At 37.2% G+C, this 23,237-nt stretch overlaps 1 protein-coding gene and 1 long non-coding RNA gene across 2 annotated transcripts; one reads left to right on the top strand and one right to left on the bottom strand.

The window, feature by feature from the left end:
- Nucleotides 1-902: 902 nt before the first annotated feature.
- On the top strand, nucleotides 903-22,673 carry LOC106089933 (uncharacterized). The gene is made up of 4 exons (XM_013255929.2): nucleotides 903-1,192; nucleotides 17,050-17,085; nucleotides 17,164-17,258; nucleotides 21,753-22,673. The coding sequence occupies exons 1-4, from the start codon at nucleotides 1,129-1,131 to the stop codon at nucleotides 22,134-22,136; spliced, it is 579 nt and encodes a 192-aa protein (XP_013111383.2). The 5' UTR covers nucleotides 903-1,128; the 3' UTR covers nucleotides 22,137-22,673.
- On the bottom strand, nucleotides 7,045-10,646 carry LOC106089935 (uncharacterized). The gene is made up of 3 exons (XR_001221727.2): nucleotides 10,211-10,646; nucleotides 9,979-10,112; nucleotides 7,045-7,449 (listed from the first exon to the last, which is right to left on the bottom strand). It is a non-coding gene; the product is annotated as an uncharacterized LOC106089935 (long non-coding RNA).
- Nucleotides 22,674-23,237: the final 564 nt, after the last annotated feature.

Here is a 23,237-nt window from a genome sequence, read left to right as displayed (position 1 = left end):
GCCTCATCGTTGCCGAAAGTTTTACCATTTAAGGAGTTCTGCAAAGATCGAAATAAATGGTAGTCTGATGGTGCAAGGTCAGGGCTATATGGTGGATGCATCAAAAGTTCCCAGCCAAGCTCACTCAGTTTTTGGCGAGTGACCAAAGATGTGTGCGGTCTAGCGTTGTCCTGGTGGAATATGACACCTTTACGATTGACCAATTCTGGTCGCTTCTCCTTGACGGCTGTATTCAATTTGTCCAATTGTTGACAGTAAACATCCGAATTAACCGTTTGGTTCCTTGGAAGCAGCTCAAAATATACCAAACCCTTCCAATCCCACCAAACAGACAGCATAACCTTCTTTTGGTGGATATCAGCCTTTGAAGTGGTTTGAGCTGGTTCACCATGCTTGGACCATGATCTTTTTCGACTAACGTTGTTGTAAACAATCCATTTTTCATCTCCAGTTATGATTCGTTTTAAAAACGGATCGAATTCATTGCGTTTAAGGTGCATATCACAAGCGTTGATTCGGTTTGTTAAATGAATTTCTTTCAATATTCTGGAATACCTTGGTATTGCATGTGAATGTCAACCCGTATATTTGGGTGCCCAAGGTCTTTCAAATTACTTCACCAATCTACAATGTATGGCCATTTTTAAAAATTGGTATACGAGTATGAATTTCCTTTATTTTTTTGGAGTTAAATTACTGTGCATTTGACTCTCTTCCATTATTTTTTCTTGCAAACATTGTCATGTATTGGTAGACATACACAACAAAAACTCCGCTATGCCTTTATGCCCATGTGTGGGTGAATGTGTTTATGTGTGTTGGCAGCTATTTCTAAGGTAATATCTGATTTTTTGGTATAAAAACACCGTGTAAACCATGATTTAGTCAACAGTTTAAATTGTGCTACAAACTCTAACGGAAAACGGTCTTCCGGTCGAAAGCAGGAAAATAACTGAATTAATCAAAGAAATAAAATAACTAAATTAAAAAAAAATTCTTTCCAAAGAAGTAAATAAATTTCATTTTTTGCAATCGAGAAAATTGTTATTTTTTTAAGTGTGATTTTAAACAAAATTATTGACGCTTTTACAAACAAAGAAAGAATTTAGCATAATCTCCTTAAAAAATATGGCATTTAAAACTTTTTACTGTGTCGTTCTGTTGTTTTTCTTAACATTTACAATGGTTAAAGGTAATTGATATGTGTGTGACATTGATAATTATTTCTCATGTTTAGTCCCCTGTTGCATCAAATTGAGTGATACAAAAACTATATGGCGATATTTATTTATCAAATGAAAGTTAAATGGGTAAATGACTTAAGAATGTATTGAACAAAAAAAAGTTTTTTCACGCTGGTCTTGTTTTTTAATGTTGTTTTTATTTGAAAATCTTTTAATTATTCAAAGGCTTTTTGTTCACTATTAATAATCATCTCTAATTAATTTCGTCTATAAATCTTAATTAAAATCTTTCAGAGTTTCCACGTTGTTGAGTCCGTATATATTTATTAAACCTTAAAAAATTTCTTTAAAAAATTAGTCAAATTAAATTTACAAGGAAAGTATTGAAAATTTAAGCTTAAAAAAATTTTAAAGTTTATGTAAAATAAGTTTTTTCCAAGCTTTTTTTTAGTTGAAATTGGATACTTTTTGATTTAAAGTCTAATCTTTCCTGAATCGTTTTAAAATCTTGGAATTTTGGAAAATTTTGGAAAAAATTATATTTGAAATTTACATTTCGAAAAAAAATCTAAAAACTCTATTTTATTAAAAATTCCTATAAAAATTTTCTTTTAAAAAATTGATGTGTAGCGTTCGTAAAAAAGCCAATATTTTCAAATCAGTTATTCGAAAATTAGTTTTTCATAAAATAAACAAGTAAAAAGGCACTAAATTCGGCCGGGCCGAACTTTGGATACCCACCACCTCGGGTATACATAAAAACCCCCTTTCGACACAATCCGGTAAAAATTGGATAACTTATGCACCCAAATTCGACACCGATATTGGGCTAATAAATAGAAGTCACTGTTGAATTTTGTATTTCGAATTTTAACAAAATCGGGTAATAAAAAAAAAGCTTTTATGAGCTTTAGAACCTTAATTAATATGACAGCCATATCTAAATACAGTCCGATCTTTACCATATCTGGGTCGGATAGCTGGTGGCCTAAAACTACTTACTATTTCAAACTTCAGCGAAATCGGATAAAAAATTAAGCTTTTATTCGCTTCAGACCCTTTATCCGGATATCGGTCTGTATGGCAGCTAAATATCTAAATGTAGTCCGATCCGAACCATATTTGGGACGGATGTCGGGAGAACTAAGACTACCCACTGTTTCAAATTTCAGTGAAATCGGGTAATAAATAAAGATGGGTCTATATGACAGCTATATCTAAATATAGTCCGATTTAAAGCATATTCAGGTGCTATGTTAGGAGGCGAAAAACTACTCACTGTTTCAAATTTCAGCAAATCGGTTCAAAAATAAAGCTTTTATGGGCTTCAGACCCTTAATCGGGAGATCGGTTTATATTGCAGCTATATCTAAATATAGTCCGATATGGACCATATATAGGTCCTATGTTAGGAGGTGTAAAACTACTCACTGTTTAAAATTTCAGCGAAATCCGTTAAAAAATAAAGCTATACGTAAATATAGTCCGATTTGATGCATATTTAGGTCGGATATCAGGAGGCTTATGATGACCCTCTGTTTCAAATTTCAGCGAGATCGGGTAATAAATAAAGCTTTTATGGGCTTCAGACCCTTGATCGGCAGATCGGTATATATGGCAGCTATATATAAATATAGTCCGATATGAACCATATTTGGGTCAGATGTCGGGAGGCCTAAAATAACTCACTGTTTCAAATTTCAGCGAAATCGGATGTAAAATAAAGCATTTATGGGCATTAGACCCTTTATCGGAAAATCGGTATATATAGCAGCTATATCCAAATATGGTCCGATTTGGCCCGTTCAAGAACTTAACTAGCGTGCATCAAAAAGACGTATTTGTGCCAAATTTCAGCTCAATATCTCAATTTTTGAAGGCTGTATAATGATTACAACAGACAGACGGACAGACACACGGACATCGTTAAATCGTCTTAGAATTTAACGACGATCCGAAATATATATTCATTGTAGGATCGGAAATTGATATTTCGATGTCGATTCGATCCTACGGTGTAGGGTATAATAAATGGGACTTTTTTATGGATGGCTTTATTCAATTTGTAAAAAAAAACATTTTTAATAAAATTTTTTATTAAGAAAAAATTTCAATGAAATTTTCTCTAAAGACCAATTTTCAATGTAATTTTCACTCAAAGCAAAATTTCAATTAAATAAAAAAATAAAGGCGAAATTTGAGTGACAATTTGGAAAATGTGGACCAGGACCCCTCGAAATATTTTTTTAAAGACAAAATCTCAGTAATATTGTCCACCTCGAAACTTGGTGTCAGAGATTTTAGAATGAGCGCAGAAGATCGAGGCGCTTGTAACGCTCTTCTACGTTCGGCTAGTGGAACAAATATTTGTAGCCAATTAAAGTAAGTAAGTAAGAAAAAAGTTCATGGATTTTTTTTTGTCAAAATTCAATAGAAGAAGACATTTTAAAAAAATTTTTGTAAAGAGAAAATTTGAAAATTTCTCTACACAAAGCATATCAGTGAAAATTCTCTAAAGTTGAAATTTGGCCCAGGACAAAATTGCAATAGTTTTTTTTCCAAATCTCAATAACATTTTCCTAAAGACGAAATTTCAATAGAAATTGTCTAGAAACAGAGTTTTTCCCAGGCCTTGCAACTCCAATTTATTTTTCGAAAGAAATTTTTTTTAGGAAAAAATTTACCAGCCAACTTATATTTCATTTCATTTTGCTTATATTGTAATAATCAACCATCCCCACCCGGGCAATATATTGATCAACTAAAAATTTTCAAGTTCATTCCGAAAATGTTGACGAAATTATTCGAAAACTTCCTAAATAGAGAAATGTTTCAAACAGGTGAGATTTCTGTTACCCCCAAATTGTCAAAAGGTTAGTTCATGCAAAATGTGGGGCTTTCAAATACATGTTTGTTTAGTTAGAAAGAGGGTGAGGATATTAATCCACCGTTTGCCTAAGCCAGTGCGCTCAAAATAAATACTTAAAAGTTACTTCGAAAAAAACGTAGGCAAGAAATTCCGTACTACTAACAAAATCCCAAATTGTTCTCCATTCCACACCCCTAAGCCGGTTAAAGTCCGGTTTTGTGTCCCCACCTAAGTGCCGGTGTCTGCTAGAAACGAAAGCCGGGCAATGGCATGGGTAATGCTCCAACGTCTCATCATCTTCCTTATATACCCTTCACATGCTATCACTTGCCGCATCTATTCTTCATAAATGTGCTCGTAGTCCTATGTGTCCTTCAGTATTCACCTCGTCTTGATAACATACGGATCTCTCCATAGGATTTACATCCTTCTACCCACAGTTTCACTGCCCCACAGTGCTACATTCATCGCCCAATCCCTAAACTCGAACTTCGTCGGCTCGAAAGGATTTGGATTCATCAAATTTACTGATGGCAAACCTCTGGCTTTCCCCCGTACTCCTCTTTGGCCCGGGAACCTAACGATCCGTATCGTTCAATCCCCGTTAATCTCCTTCCTACACTTCAGGACTATTCATGATCTTGCCGTACTGATTGTTATTGTCCACTTGACGTCGTCGCGTTAACACCTAACCATCTCATGAATTCCGTGATCACCCGTATCTCTGCCTGGATCCTATTATGATCAGACAGGCAGAGAACAGATCTCAGCCCTGCTTTTTCAATGACGACCACCAGGGCCACTCTGCCTTCCAGCTTTGATCAATTTATGTAGCATGAACTACCAGATGGCAACACCAAAGTTACGCTGGGAGCAGTGCATTGCACTCGACCTCAAATGTCGTCTCAGATATCCGATCGGAAACTTTTTCCATTTCTTTTAGGTTTCCTATCATTGCCTCGATTATTCAAATTCTTTAACCAATTTCTCATTAAGACTTATAGCCGCAATGGCTGTCTCACTCTTAATTTGTATGTCTATTGGTCGGAAATCTAGAATAGTCCGCAGTGCCCTTGTAGGTGTGGTCCTCATCGCTCCGCCTGTGCCAACACAACATGTTCTCTGAACCTGTTGTATCATCCTTGCTTTGCACTTTTTCTCCATCTCAGTCCACTAAATTACTGGGGCGTAAGTAAGTATTGGTCTAATCACGCTCCGTAGAGCCAGTGGACTATCCTCGGATTTAGGCCCAATTTCGCCAAAATTCTGTTTCCTGTTCAAGATCACACTTCCTTAAGATATAATGGCACAAAATTTCTTTTCAAATAGGATCCCATACGAGGTGTTCTATTGGCTTTTTAGAAATTGGATCAAGAATATCACAGTGTCCGAATCTGCAGTTTGAGTCAAGAGATAGCTTGCACAACCTTATGGCAATAGTCGCAGCCTATTATAGAACATTATAGAGCTCTATGAAAATTGTCAGATGCCCAACTCCAAAGTATTCCTAATATGTCGTTTGCTTGTTACAGTGCATCATATGCTAGATTTGACTCTTAGAGTCGACAGTATTTTGCAAGGTTCTTCGCGGTTCTGTACATTCCCTTTCAGCGGCGTTACTTTTCTCATAGGTTTTTCTGTACCAAAAATCTGTACATCTCATCTTCCGTGTCCAGTTATGGTGTCAAGATCTTACCAATGTATTAATGTTAAATACCCAAATAGAGGATGGCAGATTGGCAAATAGAGTGAATGGCAGATTTTGAAGAGTCATAACCCCTTCAAGTGACTATCGCCTGAAAATGAGTACAAACATAAAGATAAGGCGGGAATTTTCCAAAGTATTACGTCACTGTACTATGACCCCTTTAATTCTAATTGCAGCTATTCATTGTGCTGAAGGGTGAACAATAAGCGAAAACCATTGCGATACGCTTAGCACCTACTCTCCCATTACGTCGTTTTTTGTTTGTTAAATTCCAATTATATGTTTGGGGTTTTTTTCGGAACATCTTGCACTTTTCTCATGAATAAGAGCAATGCAAAAGTTTCCACTTCAATGTCGGTGTGTTTGCTGAACTGCGATATCTCTCTTACCCTGTGTACTCGCGTCGTTTTCAGTTGGGGATTAATTTACGATGGCAATTAAAAAGATAGATTATTTGGCGCGTCCTCCATAGATGGATGCATTTGCGGCAAAAGACACTATAACCAATCATATACATAAAGGTGATGTTTTTCCAGTTGTAGACAACAAAACTAACAATTAAATAGCTCTTCATTAGATTACAATTGTCAGCCTTTGGCTTGTTGAATTCAGTTGCTGGGTTTGTTAGAACTCTATATTTATGACATCTTTATTTATTACATTGAACTCATTCCTCATTGATTTCAAGCTCAATCATTAGACGATAGGCAGTTAAACCGAAAAACAATTATCACAAATTCCATGTATTACTACTGGTCGTAGTCGTTTGGTCCTGGTGGTAAAAGGTCCATAATAAAATTTAACCAATTGTAGCAATGTTTCCGGCTTCTCGGAATGATTAGATAATTTCCCCCTCCATGTTATTCTAGCTTAGTTGGGGATGGGCTTTATTTGAAATGGCTACTTTGGCAAGGAAACTTGTTGATCGTTATTTACAGGGGGATATAAAGAAGCAATTTATTTGTCAACATTTTCCGCTAGTTCATTACTTGTTGTCTTATACCAAGTTTAAACCAACTTACTACTGCAATTGTTATCCGATTTGGCTGGATTTTTTTATTTTTATTCACTCCACCGTAGGATGAAGGTATACTATTTTCATCATTCCGGTTATAACACATTCAATACTGATCTGAGACCCACAATGTATTTAACTATTTTAACGCAAACTTTCGAAGTAGTAAATTTAGGTACTTGAAACTATGCAGAAATACTTCCTATTAGTGTAGGCAATTTTAGATTGTAAATATACTATATATGCCCATGTTTTAATATGGCTACTATATAAACCGATCTCTAATCTTGACTTCTTGCGCCTCCAGAGTGTGCAATTCTTATCGGATTTGGCTGAATTTTAGCATGAGTTGTTCTGTTCTGATTTCCAATAACTGTGCCAAGAATGATCCAAATCGGTCCATAACCTGATATAGCTGCTACATAAACCGATCTCGGATCTTGACTTCTTGAGCCTCTAGAGGGTGTCATTCATATCCGATTTGGCGGAAACGCTTGAGTTATTTTGTTTTAACTTCCAATAACCCTGCCAAGAATGGTTCTTTCCTATTCTTACTGAGGAACGTGTTAAAGCAATTGTCATCCTCTATCGAAACCGGCTTTGTATTCAACAAGAAGATGGTAGTTGTTGAATTGTCCTTCTCGGGTCTTTTCCAGGATGCAGGCAAATCCTCCTGCGGAAACAAAGAAGGAAATCTGGTAAGTGACACAGATAGCATGCTAAGGATATGGAGAGAACATTTTACAAAACTGGTGGTGTCCGACGTTGGCGGCGCAGAGCCAATATCCGATGATGGTGTAGAATATTTACCTCCTTGTTAGAATGAGGCCCAAGTAGCAGTGACCCTACTGAAAAACAACAAGGCAGCAGGAGCCGACCGGTTACCCGCTGAACTATTTAAGACCGGAGGCGGCATGCTAATAAGGCGTATGCATCAGCTGATCTACGCAATCTGTCTAAAAGAACGCATTCCCGATGATTGGAACCTCAGCATACTATGTCCCGTACACAAGAAAGGAGACAAGACGGAATTTGCCAACTACAGAGGAATAAGTCTCCTTTCCATCGCATACAAGATACTCTCGAGCGTACTGGGTGAAAGATTGTAACATAAAGTCAATGAGATAATTGAACCCTATCAATGCGGCTTTAGACCTGGTAAATCTGCATAGACCAGATATTCACACTGTGTCAAGTAAAGTAAAATTTCCGGATTCCATTTGGACTCTTGCACCAGAGAACTGCATAAAACCCTATGTTTGGCACTCAATAGAAACATTTATCTTCTCTTAGTTTCTCCCGATACCTCTCCTTCACTTGGCGTGTTGCTATTGATTGCAGGATTGCTCTCTATGAGGCTTTCTTGGCATCAGTAGCATTTCGACGCTCTTGGTCGTACCATGGGTTTTTTGGAGGAGGCTTCTGTTACCCAAGCACGGATTTCGCGGCATTTGCTATGGAGTGGGCAATGGATTGCCACTACGTCGTGTCATCATGGGGACAAGGAGTGCTTTCATCAAGTAGCTGGGTCAGTCGAGTAGAGTATGCCGTTGCCAGCTTTTGTGTTTGCAGCTTTTCAATGTCCAGCTTCAGTGCAGTGTCAGGTAGTACTTTTCTCGCCATACTCAAACGGGTGCGAATCTTTGCTGCAACAAAGTAATGATCCAAATCTATATTCGTTCCACGGATAGATCGTACATCTATCAAGCTGGATGAATGCCTTCCATCTAGTTTAATTTAGGATGGAAGAGGATGACGCCAAGATTTTTGTCTTAGCATCCGCGTAGGCCATCATGTGACCCATTGAGTTTTCTCATGAACTATTCCTCTTCTCTTAACATCATGACCTGTCTGGAAGATAGGTTTCCATGTACATTCTTCTAGCACTTTGCCGCTGCGATGAAGCTTGTATTTGACTGGGTTAACGCCTCTGAGTTCATCTAGTGTCGATTTAACCAAGTTTCTTCTTCCAACAATGGTGTTGAGAATGGTCTAAATCAGTCCATATCCTGATATACCTGACATATAAATCGATGTCCTGATTTGACTTCTTGAGTCCCAATTTGGCTGAAATTTTGCATATAACTTCCAACAACTGTGCCAAGTACGATCTATATCGGTTCATAACCTGATATAGCTGCCACATAAACCGATCAACCAATTTGACTTTCTGAGCCTCTTGAGGGTGCAATTGTTATTCAATTTGCCTAAAATTTTCGAGGAGATATTTTTCTGACTTGTACGGTATGACAAGTATGGTCCATATCGGTCAATAACTTCATATCGCTCATATATATTTGAAAAAGTAACTCAAAGAACTTGATAAATGCGGTCCATAGTGCAGGGCCTGTAAGATTCTGTAAGATACATGGTGGAGGGTCTTGTTTAATATTGAAATTTGGTGCTGTTTTCTACCTATAATCTAACATACATAGCTTACATTATAGGGTGATTTTTAGCTATTCTCTTTTTGGCAACACTGGTTTAAACAGCTCACGCACGTTTCGTGTTTTGTTTCATTGTCAACCATCTTCAGTATGGTCCATCGTCCAATCGTCTTACAAGCGAACAACGCTCGCAAATTATTGAATTTTATTAACAAAATGCGTGCTCTGTTAAGAAACTTGATCGTGTTCAAATTGTGTTCAGCGACGAAGCTCAATGGGTACGTATATAAGCAGAATTGTTGATTTTAGAGTGAACATCAGCCAGAAGCATTGCAATAGCTACCAATGCATCCGGAAAAGTCACAGTTTGATGCGGTTTATGGGCTAGTGGCATCATTGGACCGTACTTTTTCAAAGGTGATGCGAATCGTAACGTAACTGTGAATGATGAGCGCTACCGTTTTTTTGCCCACAATGCAAGAGCTTGTCTTAGATGACATGTGGTTTCAACATGCCACATGCCACACAGCACGCGTAACAATGCACTTATTGAGAGGCGTGTTGGGTATGTTTATGACCTCTAACAACCACGCAAATACAAATCGTTCTCCTGACTTACCTTCTTGAGCCCTTTTTAGTGTCATTTCTTCCTCATCTAGCTGAACTTGATATGTGTAATACATTAATGACCTTTAACACCCACACCAAATACATTCTCCAAAGAACTATAAATAGCTATAACCGCTTTAAAAACCGATGCTCTGATATGGCTTGTAGAGCCCGTAGCTTTGTTTTTTCTCTCCAACAACACATACATTTTTAATTACTCCGGAAATCTTTAATTTCAATATTAGGATTGTTCCACCAGATTGATGGTATATGGCATTTATTAGGTAAGGAAAGTCCCTGCATCACTTGAACCATTTCCATGTAATCGTTTAATGGGTATCTTGACTTAATTATAATGAGGGTTACCAAAGAAAAGCAGAAAAAAAGAAAAACAAAATGATTTTGATGAGTTTTATACGATGGACACAATAATCATACCTCCTCCTCTTAAAGGCTTTCATACCCCAAGTGGTAAATGGCATCAACAACCTGCATCATCATTTACACCAAATTGTAATGATTTAATCCATAAACTCTTTTTGCCACCAATGAACCAAAGGATCTAAAGTCAAAGCTCACATTCAAGCACATTACCACACAAGAGGTCCCCATACACATTTATCATCGCTAGCTGATTCGACAGCATGACGATGAGTAGATAAGGATAAACAGGATAATGTCGACATTTAACACACAACTTAACTCTTAACAATGCGACATAATCAAAGCCAATAAACTTGTTGAGTATAACGTGGGTAACATTCACCAAAGGACATTTGGCTATGGAGGGGTGAAGAACATTTTTTTTTAGATTTTGTTTGAGAAAGCCCTAGGCTTTAAGCAAATATTATTGGGAATATTGTAAATCGATAGAATATTTTTGGCAAAATAAATATGAGTTTTGACTTATTTTTTTGGGATGACTTTAAACCAAAAGGATATGGTTTAGAAAAAAAAAAAACAACCAATGTCGCATATTGTCATTTGCCTTTGCCAAGATTTTTCTTTTGATATTCACCTTTCTATTTTGTTCTATTTTGGTTGCATGAATAGTCGCCGTTGTTGTGTCCTTTAAAAAACATGATTAACGCATGCAAAAATTCACCTGTGGCTTGGTTATGATGTTTTATAGGAATTCATTTCTTCTTTCTGTATATAAAAGAAGGTATACACAGTGAGTGCTAAAGGAGAGTCAAATGTAAATTTGTCCATGAACATTCCATTAAGGAACAGACAAAGGGCTTGGGATAAACACCAGAAGTACTGAGCGGGTACTCTTTACCAGAAGGAGGATGATGGGTGTTTTCAAGGGACTTGTCCTGGCTGGGGTGGAGCTGCCGCTTTCTTTGGAGGCCTGCAATGTGGGCGTGGTTCTAGACCATAAACTAAGTTGGAAAACGTCGAAAATGGGTTCAAAAGGACGGCTATTGATTTAATGTTTACGGCGGCAGTTCTTATGTGGCATACGGCTCTAGACAAGGCATTGCATCTTTGTGGCCAGAATTAGTGCCCCAAGAGAGTCACTTAATACCCTTTTCGATCACATGAGTTTGCAACGCTAGGTTGGACGTCGTTATTCCGAAAAGGGATGGATCAAAATTGGATGCGAATACCGGGTTTCTTGATTCATTGAATTCCTTGGAACCACTAAATCTTATAGGCTTCTCTACGGGTGCAGCGTATTTCAAGCGGAGATCTTGCGGTCCTAAATTTACGGAAGACAACGTCGATAGTGGAGCGGATGCCCGATCAGGCTGTCACGATGTATATGGACAGTCAGACGTAGCTGAAGGCTCTGAAGTCGGAGTGACGTAAAAATTTCTTAGATACGAAGGACTTTTTCGAATAATGGGGAAGGCTGTCAGGCTATGCTGGGTCCCGAGCCATCTGGACGAGGAACGAAGTGGCCGATGAGTTGGCCAGCAATGGATTGTTATTTGCCGCAGATCTTTCTACGAAATCAGTGAGCCCTCCATTGTGTAGGGTAAAAGCCTTCAAGATGACCGCGCGAATGAGGCGTCGGCTGGTGCTGAAGGCTGCAGGGTCGTCAAGACTCGATGGCTGAATTTTTCCCTGAACAGAAAATTGCTTATCCTGGGGCTGTGAAAACATGATTTGGAGTGGCTTGGCTGGATGCAAAGGGAGGCACATTTCTGCAGGGTGTACGATGACGAAAAAGAGTTAAAGACGGTCGAGCACCTTTTGTTTCGTCACTACACAGCAATCGGGAGGAGAAGACACTTGCGTGAACACCAGAGAACTGCACGAGACCCCAAATTTGGCACTCAATAGCCACCTTGGCCAAAGCAATTGTCTGTTACGCATGCCACCTAAAAACAAAGTTGGCTAGAAACACACGCACATATACAATAGATTGAGATATGTCCCAACGTCTTAGTTATGGCTCAGTGATTGTGTTTTTCAAATTGGTCGAAGGACATCATGTGTGTTGCCTGAAAATGAGCACCACTCAGATGAGTGCCATATGAAGCCAAACAAGCAGAAGAATGAGATGTCAAGTTTTATTGAGCAGCTTCGATATACTTGTTTGTTTTTTTCCACTTGTTTCTTTTATTTTTGGATGAGAACTACTTTTGTCAGTGACGTACGTGCTGTCTGTCTCCGTCTATTCAAAACTGAGAGACTTTCCTATATTTTTTCTTTATTCAAGCCATTACAAAGCCCGCAAATGAGTTGCGGTTAATGTTAACTCATGTACGTATTGCTTAAAATGCAAAATATGATTGGCAATCATAGAAGCGAATTTTAAGGAGCATTTTACGTTTTGGTCTTTGGGAGTCCTAAGCGTCAACAACGATTGCTGGAATAAGGTGGCATTCGCTTCATGTCTATCGTGTGCACTTATTTTTAATGAGGCTTGCTGCTGTTCTCTCGTGAACCTCTTTCTATGCCTGGATTTCTTCTAAGCACTTGGTTCTCTTTTCTTTCTGGAGTTCTGTAGAAGACTGAAAACAGAATCATACTCTCGCCAGTGAGAGTTCTCATCTTGTGTTTTAGTGTAATTTTTATGTACTTTTTGCTGTCTTGCACCTAAGCCAGATTTAATCATTGGATCTGAGTTATATTCCATCCCTCTTTGCTTTTTCTTTATTGATTTCATCTAATGCATCGCTCTTTTGTGCAGCATTGTATTTTTGCTGCGCGAAATGACCCATAACTCTCTATACTCCTTACCCCTTTTGAACAAAGAAAAACCCCTAGTCAACCCTCAAAGATTTGTTATTAGCCCCACAGTGAGTGTAGTATCATCCAAGGATGTTGTCGCATTTGTTTCACAGCTAACATACATTATTTGTTTAGGTACGAGTACAGCATTTCCATTGACATCTTACCATTCTTGTTTGCTGTTGTTCCCTACCTCAGTTTGAAAGGTTAAAAAGTAATATTTTGCCACTCCATTTATTAAGATTTGCTGCTGCTCCTGTATCACTCTATTAACACCCCTGTTGTGGCTTGGGTTTTTACATATTGTTGGAAATAACATAAGCATAGTCTACAGCTCTACCTTTGACAAATGGACAAAGAATAGTTAAAGGCATAATTAGGAAATAGATTTTTGTTATATTTTCTTAAACTAATATAACTCGTAATGAATCATCATTTTTAAAATTATTCAGTTATTTTTTAAGAAAATGAAGATATATGGAACTTTATCCATAGAGATATGAAGAAAATTGTATCTCCCCAAAGTATGCAACATTTTGCAGTTGACTACTACCGCTATGCTATACTTTATGGATATATATTTGTTGTTAGTTACTCTTTTTCTATAATTCCTGGTTGTGCAACCGTTTAAAGAATAGTCTATAGATGCATTTTTTATTGAAACAAATTGTTAACGATTAATTTTAAATAAAGGAAATGGGGAAAAATTTACTTAACTACCAACTACGGCACAATTTAAGGAGTTAACACCGCTCTAATGCTCCACAGGTTGCCAATGCAGACAAGTCAGTGCGGCCAATGTTCTTGTCTAAAAGTTTCTTAAATTGTTATTTATGTGTCGGAATTCATTGTGAAAGTTTTAAAATTGTACCAAATGCTCTGTGGGAGTTTAAGTAAACTTTTGTAACATCACATGAAACCAAACATTCATATGAAGTATGGACAAGACTCAAAATTTAGTATAATAAAAAAGGAATTTTTACGCACTTTCATGTAGGCTTTTGTTAAAGACGAAAATAATACGAAACTTGTAAATCTCAACATTTTTAACCTGGGTTATAACCCACTGTCTACGTGCCTGATCCATCTTATAGCGGAAGGTATAAAATGATGGGAAGTAGTCTAGAATGACAAGAGTGTAAGGAGCCTAGAAGGAAACCTGTTTTTTTTTCTCCGTAATTGCTTGAAAATGGCAGAAAATGTGCTCGACCATCTACAACTCCTTTTCGTCAACAAAGAATCTCCGTAAGTTCACCTATCCGTACGTCTGATGCTACCTAACTATGTAACGAACTTTCAGGATTCTTATAGACAGGCCGTGGTCATGCTTTCTCACCCCAGAGTAAGTGACACTTCCTGTTCCGCGAAAGGCCACAAAGATTTGGCAGTTGGACGACGTCACTCCACGCCTCATTTGGACATTTATCGAAGAACCCATCTAACCTACCAAGAAGATTGGAAAAGGAAGGAGTTTACTGAATCAGTAGAATGATTGTCGTTCATCAGCGATCGATTACTTGTTAGCTCTTGGGAATCCTCCTTCCCTGCCACTCTCATTCTCAGGGATTCAGCAGAGTCTTATAGCTTTCCCCATGTTCGAGGAAACTTCCTAAAAGACGATAGAGGGCGAGGCTATTACTGAAAGGAAGTAAGAAGGAGGTCGGTATATCTTTTGGTGCCATAACGGGACACAGGACTACGAGCTAACTTATGCAAAATCGGGGCGGCAGGTGATAGCATGTGTAGGGCATATGGGGAAGATGAGGAAGACGTTGCACCGTTTCCTATATCGTTTCGCGGCAAAACAAAACCGGTACTAAGGACGAGACACAATACCACATATTCGGCATTCCTTTTAGAGGTAACTTCTTACTTTTTAGAGGGCACAACAAGCCGATTATTGGCTTAGGTGTAAGTCCATAGTGGCATGGGGCGTATTAATATCCGCACCCTCTTTTCGACCTAACTTAAAGCTTTTTAAGAAATACTTAGCATTTTCTATCTATATTGGATGTGGGCACCGGAACCGGAACATGTGGGCACCGGAACCGGAACCTGTAATGAGAGATGCTTAACGCATCTCTCATTACAGGCGGCCTCGGCCTTTTCTCGACATTCTTTCCTGATCAAGAATCACTCCCAAGTACTTGACCGTCGGAGTACGGTAACTCTACACTATCCAGGACAGGTTCCTTGTAATTGCCTCGATTTCGTTATCTGGTAATATGTACCAGATCAATATTTTTAGGAGTCTACATGAGACCTTGCCCATCCAGACAACTTTCTTAACCGCCCTCCGAAGGAGGTCTGACATGGGCAACGACCTTGACCTTTTTCACCTCGAAGAATTTGAGAGTAATAGCCACAAAAGAAGGAAAAATAAAACCCCTGTTTGCAGACAATCTTCCATATCGAGCCCTCCTTCAGTGGTGCCTTTATAATCCGCTCATTCTGTAAAGAGTAAAGATGGGATCCTCGTGTTCTTCAGAGAGTTATGTGTAGATAAACTTCATTCAACCTATAGATGTATGAATTTCCTGCAGATAGACTTTATATGTGAAAGAAGGCCGCCAAATTCAAGTCGCCTACCCCAAGGTACAGATGGTTAATAATGCCCTTCGATGTACCCAACCACATAATCAAGAGCACATGTAAACTAAGCCAGAGTTAGCATGCTTACAGCTGCATACTAGTGAAGACACGAAAAGGTTTCTAATGTACAAGTCAAGTTGTCTCTTCAGCGTCCATAAGAAGAATGATTGGAGACATATTAGTTGGCTTGTCTTTGGAGAGCTAGTGGCTAGGTTTCCCTGTTTCTGGGATGAAAATCACCCTAACTTAGGCCATACAATGTGTAGGTAGTCAAGCCAAGCGCAGTTCCTAAAAATCATTCCAATGGGACGTACGGCATACGATTCTGCCTTTACAACATAGCAGGCAGTATACCATCTGTTTCAGTCATCTTGTAGGTTTAGCTGAATTCTCCGCCCAAACTAATTTCCCCTCCTTACTATGTTCAGTCCATGTTAGTTCAATATAAATTGTTATTATACATAAAAAAAACAATTTTATTAAAAAACACAAGGGAATTCCAGAAAATTAGTTCATCAATTCAATCTTTTACTGCAATTTTAATGAATTATTATACCCTCCACTTCGTCATTCTGTTTGTAAAACCTCGAAATATGCGTCTGAGACCCCATAAAGTATATATATTCTTGATCGTCATGTCATTTTAAATCGATCTAGTCATGTCCGTCCGTCTGTCTGTCGAAAGCACACTAACTTTCGAAGGAGTAAAGCTAGCCGCTTGAAATTTTTTATTAGTGTAGGTCGGTTGGGATTTGTAAATGGGCAAAATCGATTCATGTTTTGATATAGCTGCCATATAAACCGATCTTGGGTCTTGACTTCTTGAGCCTCTAGAGGGCGCAATTCTCGTCCGATTTGACTGAAATTTTGCACGTAGTGTTTTGGTATCACTTCCAACAACTGCGCTAAGTATGGTTCAAATCGGTCCATGTTTTGATATATCTGCCATATAAACCGATTTTGGGTCTTGACTTCTTAAGCCTCTAGATTTTTTAATTAATTTTTTGTGATGATATTTTTAGTTATTATTTTTATTTTTAATTTTTTTATAAATATCAGCTGTTTTCCAAAATTTTCAAAATCGAACTTTGAGATACATTAGTGAATTACAATAATGGTGAACATGGTATTCTGCTGAATTTTTTTAAATTAAGATTTATACTTGCCAGAAACTCATCTTTGGTAAGGAAAATTAGTAAATTTTTCTACAAAAATTTTCTTCTTCACAATAGTAGAATAGTTTCAATATAAATGTTGTATGTAACGTTATTATTAAAACTAACACCATCTATCGCCACCTACAACTTATATCCTCAAAAGTTTTCAATTCGCATGGAGATGTATACAATAAAAGCTTTTCGCATTTTTGTTACTATAAATTCGAAAAAAGCTTTGTTAACTAAACTTTATTTGATGCAACATGTTATGGACACATTGCGTTGGCCAAAGTATTGTTTTTCACACTTCCGTTTCCCCTTATGGTTACTATGGTATTTTAGGTTCATGTTTGGAATATGGTCACTCTTGTTGGGGTGGTAAGTTTGGAATATATTTAAAAATTACATTTTATGTATTTAAATTTAAAATTTCCATAATTTACATTTTTCATCAAGCCCATGGCAAACGATCATCGGACACCAAAATTCACCGTGCCGATAAAAAGCCGCCTACGGAATTGGATTTTGCCGATCTGAATGCTGCAAAGGAGGTAAATTTTATAAAGCATACAAACATAAATGATTAAAAATAAGCAAAACAAAACACCAGTTTGAAAATGAAATGACCATGGCAGAACAAATAAGAAAAACTTAAGTTTTGAAAATTATGGTAGATTCTTTTAAAGGGTTTTGAGCTTGAAAATAAACTTAGTAGAAAATCGGCTTTCACGGTTTTCATGGTGGATGGGATGAAGAAAAGCTTAAACTTCTACAAACTTTTTAAGGTTTAATATGTTAATTGAAGTAAGCTCCTTTTCTTATTTGCCCCTCTGCGGCATCGCTTCATTAAGATGTTTTAGGGGATAAACACCTTTCATGTTCTAGCCAGAATTTGTTCAGCGGAAAAGATACTTATGCGCCACAGTGGCCTAAATGTGAACATAATAAAATAGGAAGCAAAATAAATAAAATGCAATAAATATGAAAAAGACACATTAACTTCGAATGGACTGCACTTTGACTACCCACCACCATGGATATATGAACATATATACATATGACGAAATGGGATGAAAAAATTACGTTTGGAGCTAAAAAATTCTGGAAGCCAAATAAAGGTATACCTAAACCAAATCGGCCGTAGGTGTCGGGGGTCCTAATCAACTCATTACATAATCGAAATTCTTCTCGGGAGTGTGGTTTTTATGATAGCTATATCCAAAAACGTCTCCCCAAAGAGATGTCGTACTGCGTCACGCCGTTCTTTCTCGGCTTTAAAAAGGAGGCCCCTTATCATTGAGCTTAACCTGAGCTTGAACTTGAATTGGGTAGCACGCATTGATAACTGAGAGGTTTGCCCCTGTTCCATATCCAATACGAAACTTTAAGGAAATTCTCACTAGCAAATGCCTTTCCAACGACATACAGGGATTCAGAGCAAATTTCAATTAGCACCATTACCTCCTCCCTCCCCTCCGATCTTTTCGGGGGTGCGTTTACATCCCCTGTGCGTTGCTTAATTACAACAAATACCAGAAAGGTAAGGCAAAAGTCGGGCGGTGCCGACTTTATCATATCCTACACCTACACTATAGCTACAAAGTGGAAGCTATATTTAATTTTGAACCAATTTTGATGGACCTCGGCGGATGTTTTTGGATGGGTTAATAAAAAATCAAATTTCGAGCAAATATGTTCAAACCGTAATAAAAACGGTGGACAGACGAAAATATTATAGCAAATTAGCCAAAATCTGACGAACATATATATGGGAGCTACATCCAAATCTGAACCCTAGAAAATGAGGCGAAATACATATGTGACAGCTAAATATAAATCTGAACCGATTTCTATGAAATTCACCAGCAATATTAAAAGACATAAGCAAATCCTTCCTTGCAAATTCTGAGAGCATAGGTTAACAAATGAGCACTTTATTGCAATATAAGTTTAAATCGGACGAACATATATATGTGGGAGCTTTATATGTAAATCAGACCCGATTTCTAGCAAACTTCTTAGATATTGTGTTCGTGAAAATCTCTCTACAAAATTTCGTCGGGAAAATCGCTGTACAAAATTTTGGGAAGATCGGACAATAAATGCGCTATATATATATATATATATATATATATATATAAATTTTTTTTATACCCTCCACCATAGGATTGGGGGTATACTAATTTCGTCATTCTGTTTGTAACTACTCGAAATATTCGTCGCAGACCCCATAAAGTATATATATTCTTGATCGTCGCGACATTTTATGTCGATCTAGCCATGTCCGTCTGTCCGTCCGTCTGTCCGTCCGTCTGTCTGTCCGTCCGTCTGTCCGTCCGTCTGTCCGTCCGTCTGTCCGTCCGTCTGTCCGTCCGTCCGTCTGTCCGTCTGTCCGTCCGTCTGTCTGTCTGTCCGTCCGTCCGTCCGTCTGTCTGTCCGTCCGTCTGTCGAAAGCACGCTAACTTCCGAAGCAGTAAAGCTAGCCGCTTGAAATTTTGCACAAATACTTCTGTTGGTATTGTAAATGGGCCATATCGGTCCATGTTTTGATATAGCTGTCATATAAACCGATCTTGGGTTTTGACTTCTTGAACCTATAGAGTGCGCAATTCTTATCCGATTTTAATGAAATTTTGCACGTAGTATTTTGTTATGATATCCAACAACTATGTAAAGTATGGTTCAAATCGGTTCATAACCTGATATAGCTGTCATATAAACAGATCTGGTGACTCGACTTCTTGACTAGAGGGCGCAATTCCTATCCGATTTGGCTGAAATTTTGCAAGACATATTTTATTCTTACTTTCAACAACTGTGTCAAATAAGGTTCAAATCGGTTCATAACCTGATATAGCTGCCATATAAACCGATCTCGGATCTTGACTTCTTGAGCCTCTAGAGTTCGCAATTATTATCCGATTTGCCTGACATTTTGTGCGACGGATTCTCTCATGACCATCAACAATAGGCTATGTCTCTAGGCCAAAAAACATGCTTGTACCAAGTTTTAAGATGATCGAATGAAAACTGCGATCTGTACTTTGACATAGCTAAATCGAATCTGAAAGTGATTCTGAGTCGATCGGTATACGTATCAATGGGTCTATCTCACTTCCTTCTGAGTGTTACAAACAAATGCACTAAGTTATAATACCCTGTACCACAGTGATGGTGTAGGTCTATATCATAACTTAAGACTTTATTCCAAATTTCAGTCAAATCAGATGAAAATTGAGGCTTCTAAGAGCTCAAGAAGCCAAATCCGGGGATCGATTTATGTGGGGGCTATATCTCTTTATAGACCGATTCAAATCATATTTGGCATGGGTATTGGAAGTCATAATTCAAGTCCTTATTCTAAATTTTAGCCAAATCGGATTGAGACTATGGGCTCAAGAAGTCAAATCGGGGGATCGGTTTATATGGGGGCTATATTTAAATATGAACCGATGTGGCCCATTTGCAATCCTCAACGTCCTACATCAATAAAAAGTATCTGCGGAAAATTTAGAGCGTCTAGCTTAACTCGTTCGAGCGCACTCGTGATTTGGACAGACACCCGGACGGAAATGTCGAGACGATTCAGAATATATACACTTATTTGTAATACAATAATAGAAAAAAAAATCATTATTATAATCTTGGTATTGATAAAAATGCCATTAAGAAACTGTGGGAAAAATTATCTCCTACCAATGAGTGCTGTCCGTTACAAGGTTAAGCTTAATAATATGAAACCTCTATTATATTGGCGAGTTCGAATGGCTTGCCGCAAAGCGACCCCACTTAGTAGCACTAGGAGGGAAATACTGTGGCGTTATTATTAAAAAAAATATATTTTTAATTTTTTCTAGCTCTCCACAAACCCATTGACTTTAAAAATCATTTTGCTAGTCCGAGATTCAAACTCGGGACCTTTGTATTGTAAATCTTCTGATGTACGCTCTGTGCCACAAAACTACTAAAATCACTCCCATGTGTTAGAATATTGGATCATAAAATAGAATATGTCAAACATAAACATAAAAGCATGGCTGTATTTGATGAAATAGAATTAAAATTTGCTAAGTATACCGATCGACTCAGAATTGCTTTCTTATTCGGTTTAGCTATGTCCGTCTGTCTGCTCGGCTGTCCATGTTAATTTGTGTACAAAGTACAGGTCGCAGTTTTCATCCTATCGTCTTCAAATTTGGCACAGGCATGTTTTTCGGCCTAGAAACAAAGAAACGAAACGAATTGGAAAATATCGGTTCAGATTTAGATATAGCTCCCATATATATGGTCGTCCGATTTCCAGTAATATTGCAATAAAATGGTATTTTGTTAACCGATTTTCTCGAAATTCGGCAGGAGGGATTTTCTCTTGACTCTTAAAATTACTGGTGAATTTCATGGAAATCGGTTAAGATTTAGATATAGATCTCATATATATATATATATCGCCCGATTTTAACTTCTAGAGTCACAGCAAGCGCATTTATTGATCCATCTTGCCATCCATCTTGATCCATTTTGCACAACGATTTCCTCGACGACTACCACATTATATGAGAAGTTTGCTCGGAATCGGTTCAGAATTAGATATACTTCCCATATATATGTTCGTCAGATTTTGGGTAATTTGATATAATGTTGTCATTGTCAACCGTTTTACAGTTTGAACATATGGGCTCGCCGAGGTCCATCAAAATTGGTTCAGAATTGGATATAGGTCCCATATTGTACTTATAGGGCACATGTAGGGTATTATACAGTCGGCACCGCCCGACTATTGCCCTTCCTTACTGGTTTTTAAATAAAAATCTATGTGGGAGATGTATTTTGACATTTAAAATCATGCGAAAATCAAAAAATAATGCATTAGACCGACTTAGTGAAATCTAATGTAGATGTTATTGTTACCTATGTTTAGAACCATAATGTTAATACTCTGTACTTGAGTACTGAAGTAGGTTTACATTTTGAGTAGCCTAAAAAATTACTATAATGTTGTATTGAAAATTTTTATTTTAACTAAAAAATATTTAATTGCCTTTTAGTCCAACTTTGAAAGTTCTGAGGACCATGTGAAACCGCCCTACGACACCATGTCCCAGCCAAACCATGATGTTGCCAAGACTGCCAACGATCTTAGCAATGAGATGAATAATGAAAAAGTATTAAAATTGGAAAATCTACTCTTAAAACAATTAAAGGCAAATGGCAAACATCATGCAACAGATGAGACAAGAAGTGAATCTCAACATTTTCTACAGCCAGGGCATAAATCAAATACAGCAGCGGACTCTTATTTAAATGAGAGATGGAGACGTTTGCCGCTATACAACTTTAGACGCTATCCGATGGCGAATGGTGACAAATGGCTAAACGATTTGGAAAGTGAACAAACTCGTAATATGGATGAGACAGCAGATTATATATAAAAAAAGATCGCACACAACACACAAAAACCAAACTAAGGCAACAAGAGACTCATTCAGATATTTCCCCTTTTATGCAAGATATAACAAAATTTCGTGAAAAAAACAACAAGTAAAACTTTATGTAAAACTAAACTAAAATATTTGCATGTTGCATGAAAAAATAACAACAAAAATATATATATATATATATTATTACTAAATTTGTAATTTTACTATACATATATATGTATATCTAGACATCCAAATAAACCGAACAAATATGTTAACATAAAGCCGTCAGTGAAATTCAACTTTACGTATAAATAATTTTAATAAATTTAAAAAATTATTTCACTTATTTTATAGATGTATGTGTATATATAATAATAATAAAAAGGTGTGAACCAATCTTAAGACTAAAACTAAATAATTATTTAAATTTTAAAATATCAATTAAAAAATATAATACCGTGACAAAATGTTATGACTATTAATGACCATGGCTGGAGGCATTAATATCTATAACAAACCATAAACAAATAAAATCTATAAAAAGTACGTGTTCATTGATGTGCATAAATCTATATATAAGGATTGAAAGGGAGGCCAAGAAATTATGAAATTATTTTTTTTAATTCATATGTTTGTTAGCAAAAATCAATCAATCCACTGCTATAGGGTTCTCATTGCCTATCACTTTTCCTCGACATTTTATATAAGTAAATTTAATCAATCTTGTTAATGTTATATATTGCTGAATGCATGCAATATACTGGTAGTAAGAAATATACTTGATGACATTGTGGGTGATTCTTCTTATTTTTTTTAATAAAACTCGTTTTATGTATGTTATCGCAAAAATCAGTGATCATGTTGAAGTACATAAATTTCCATATTATAATATGTGTATTTTATTTAAAAATTTGCGGGCCCAAGGCGGGCAACTCTTCTGTTCAAAGAGTGTGACAAGTAGAACTAAAATATTCCATTATAATCACTTACAATGTTTATTCGGCGGTGCCAAATAACACAAAATTGCTGACTTTCTTCTTGATATAGTGACCAACTTTTCCTTTTCCCGAGTTTACAAGATGTTTAGAGCGTTGTTTTGATAATCACTTT

This window comes from Stomoxys calcitrans, chromosome 2 (assembly GCF_963082655.1).
Source record: "Stomoxys calcitrans chromosome 2, idStoCalc2.1, whole genome shotgun sequence".
NCBI lineage: Eukaryota > Metazoa > Arthropoda > Insecta > Diptera > Muscidae > Stomoxys > Stomoxys calcitrans.
Note: the sequence above shows the minus strand (reverse complement) of the source record. Positions and strands in the feature narration are given on the sequence as shown.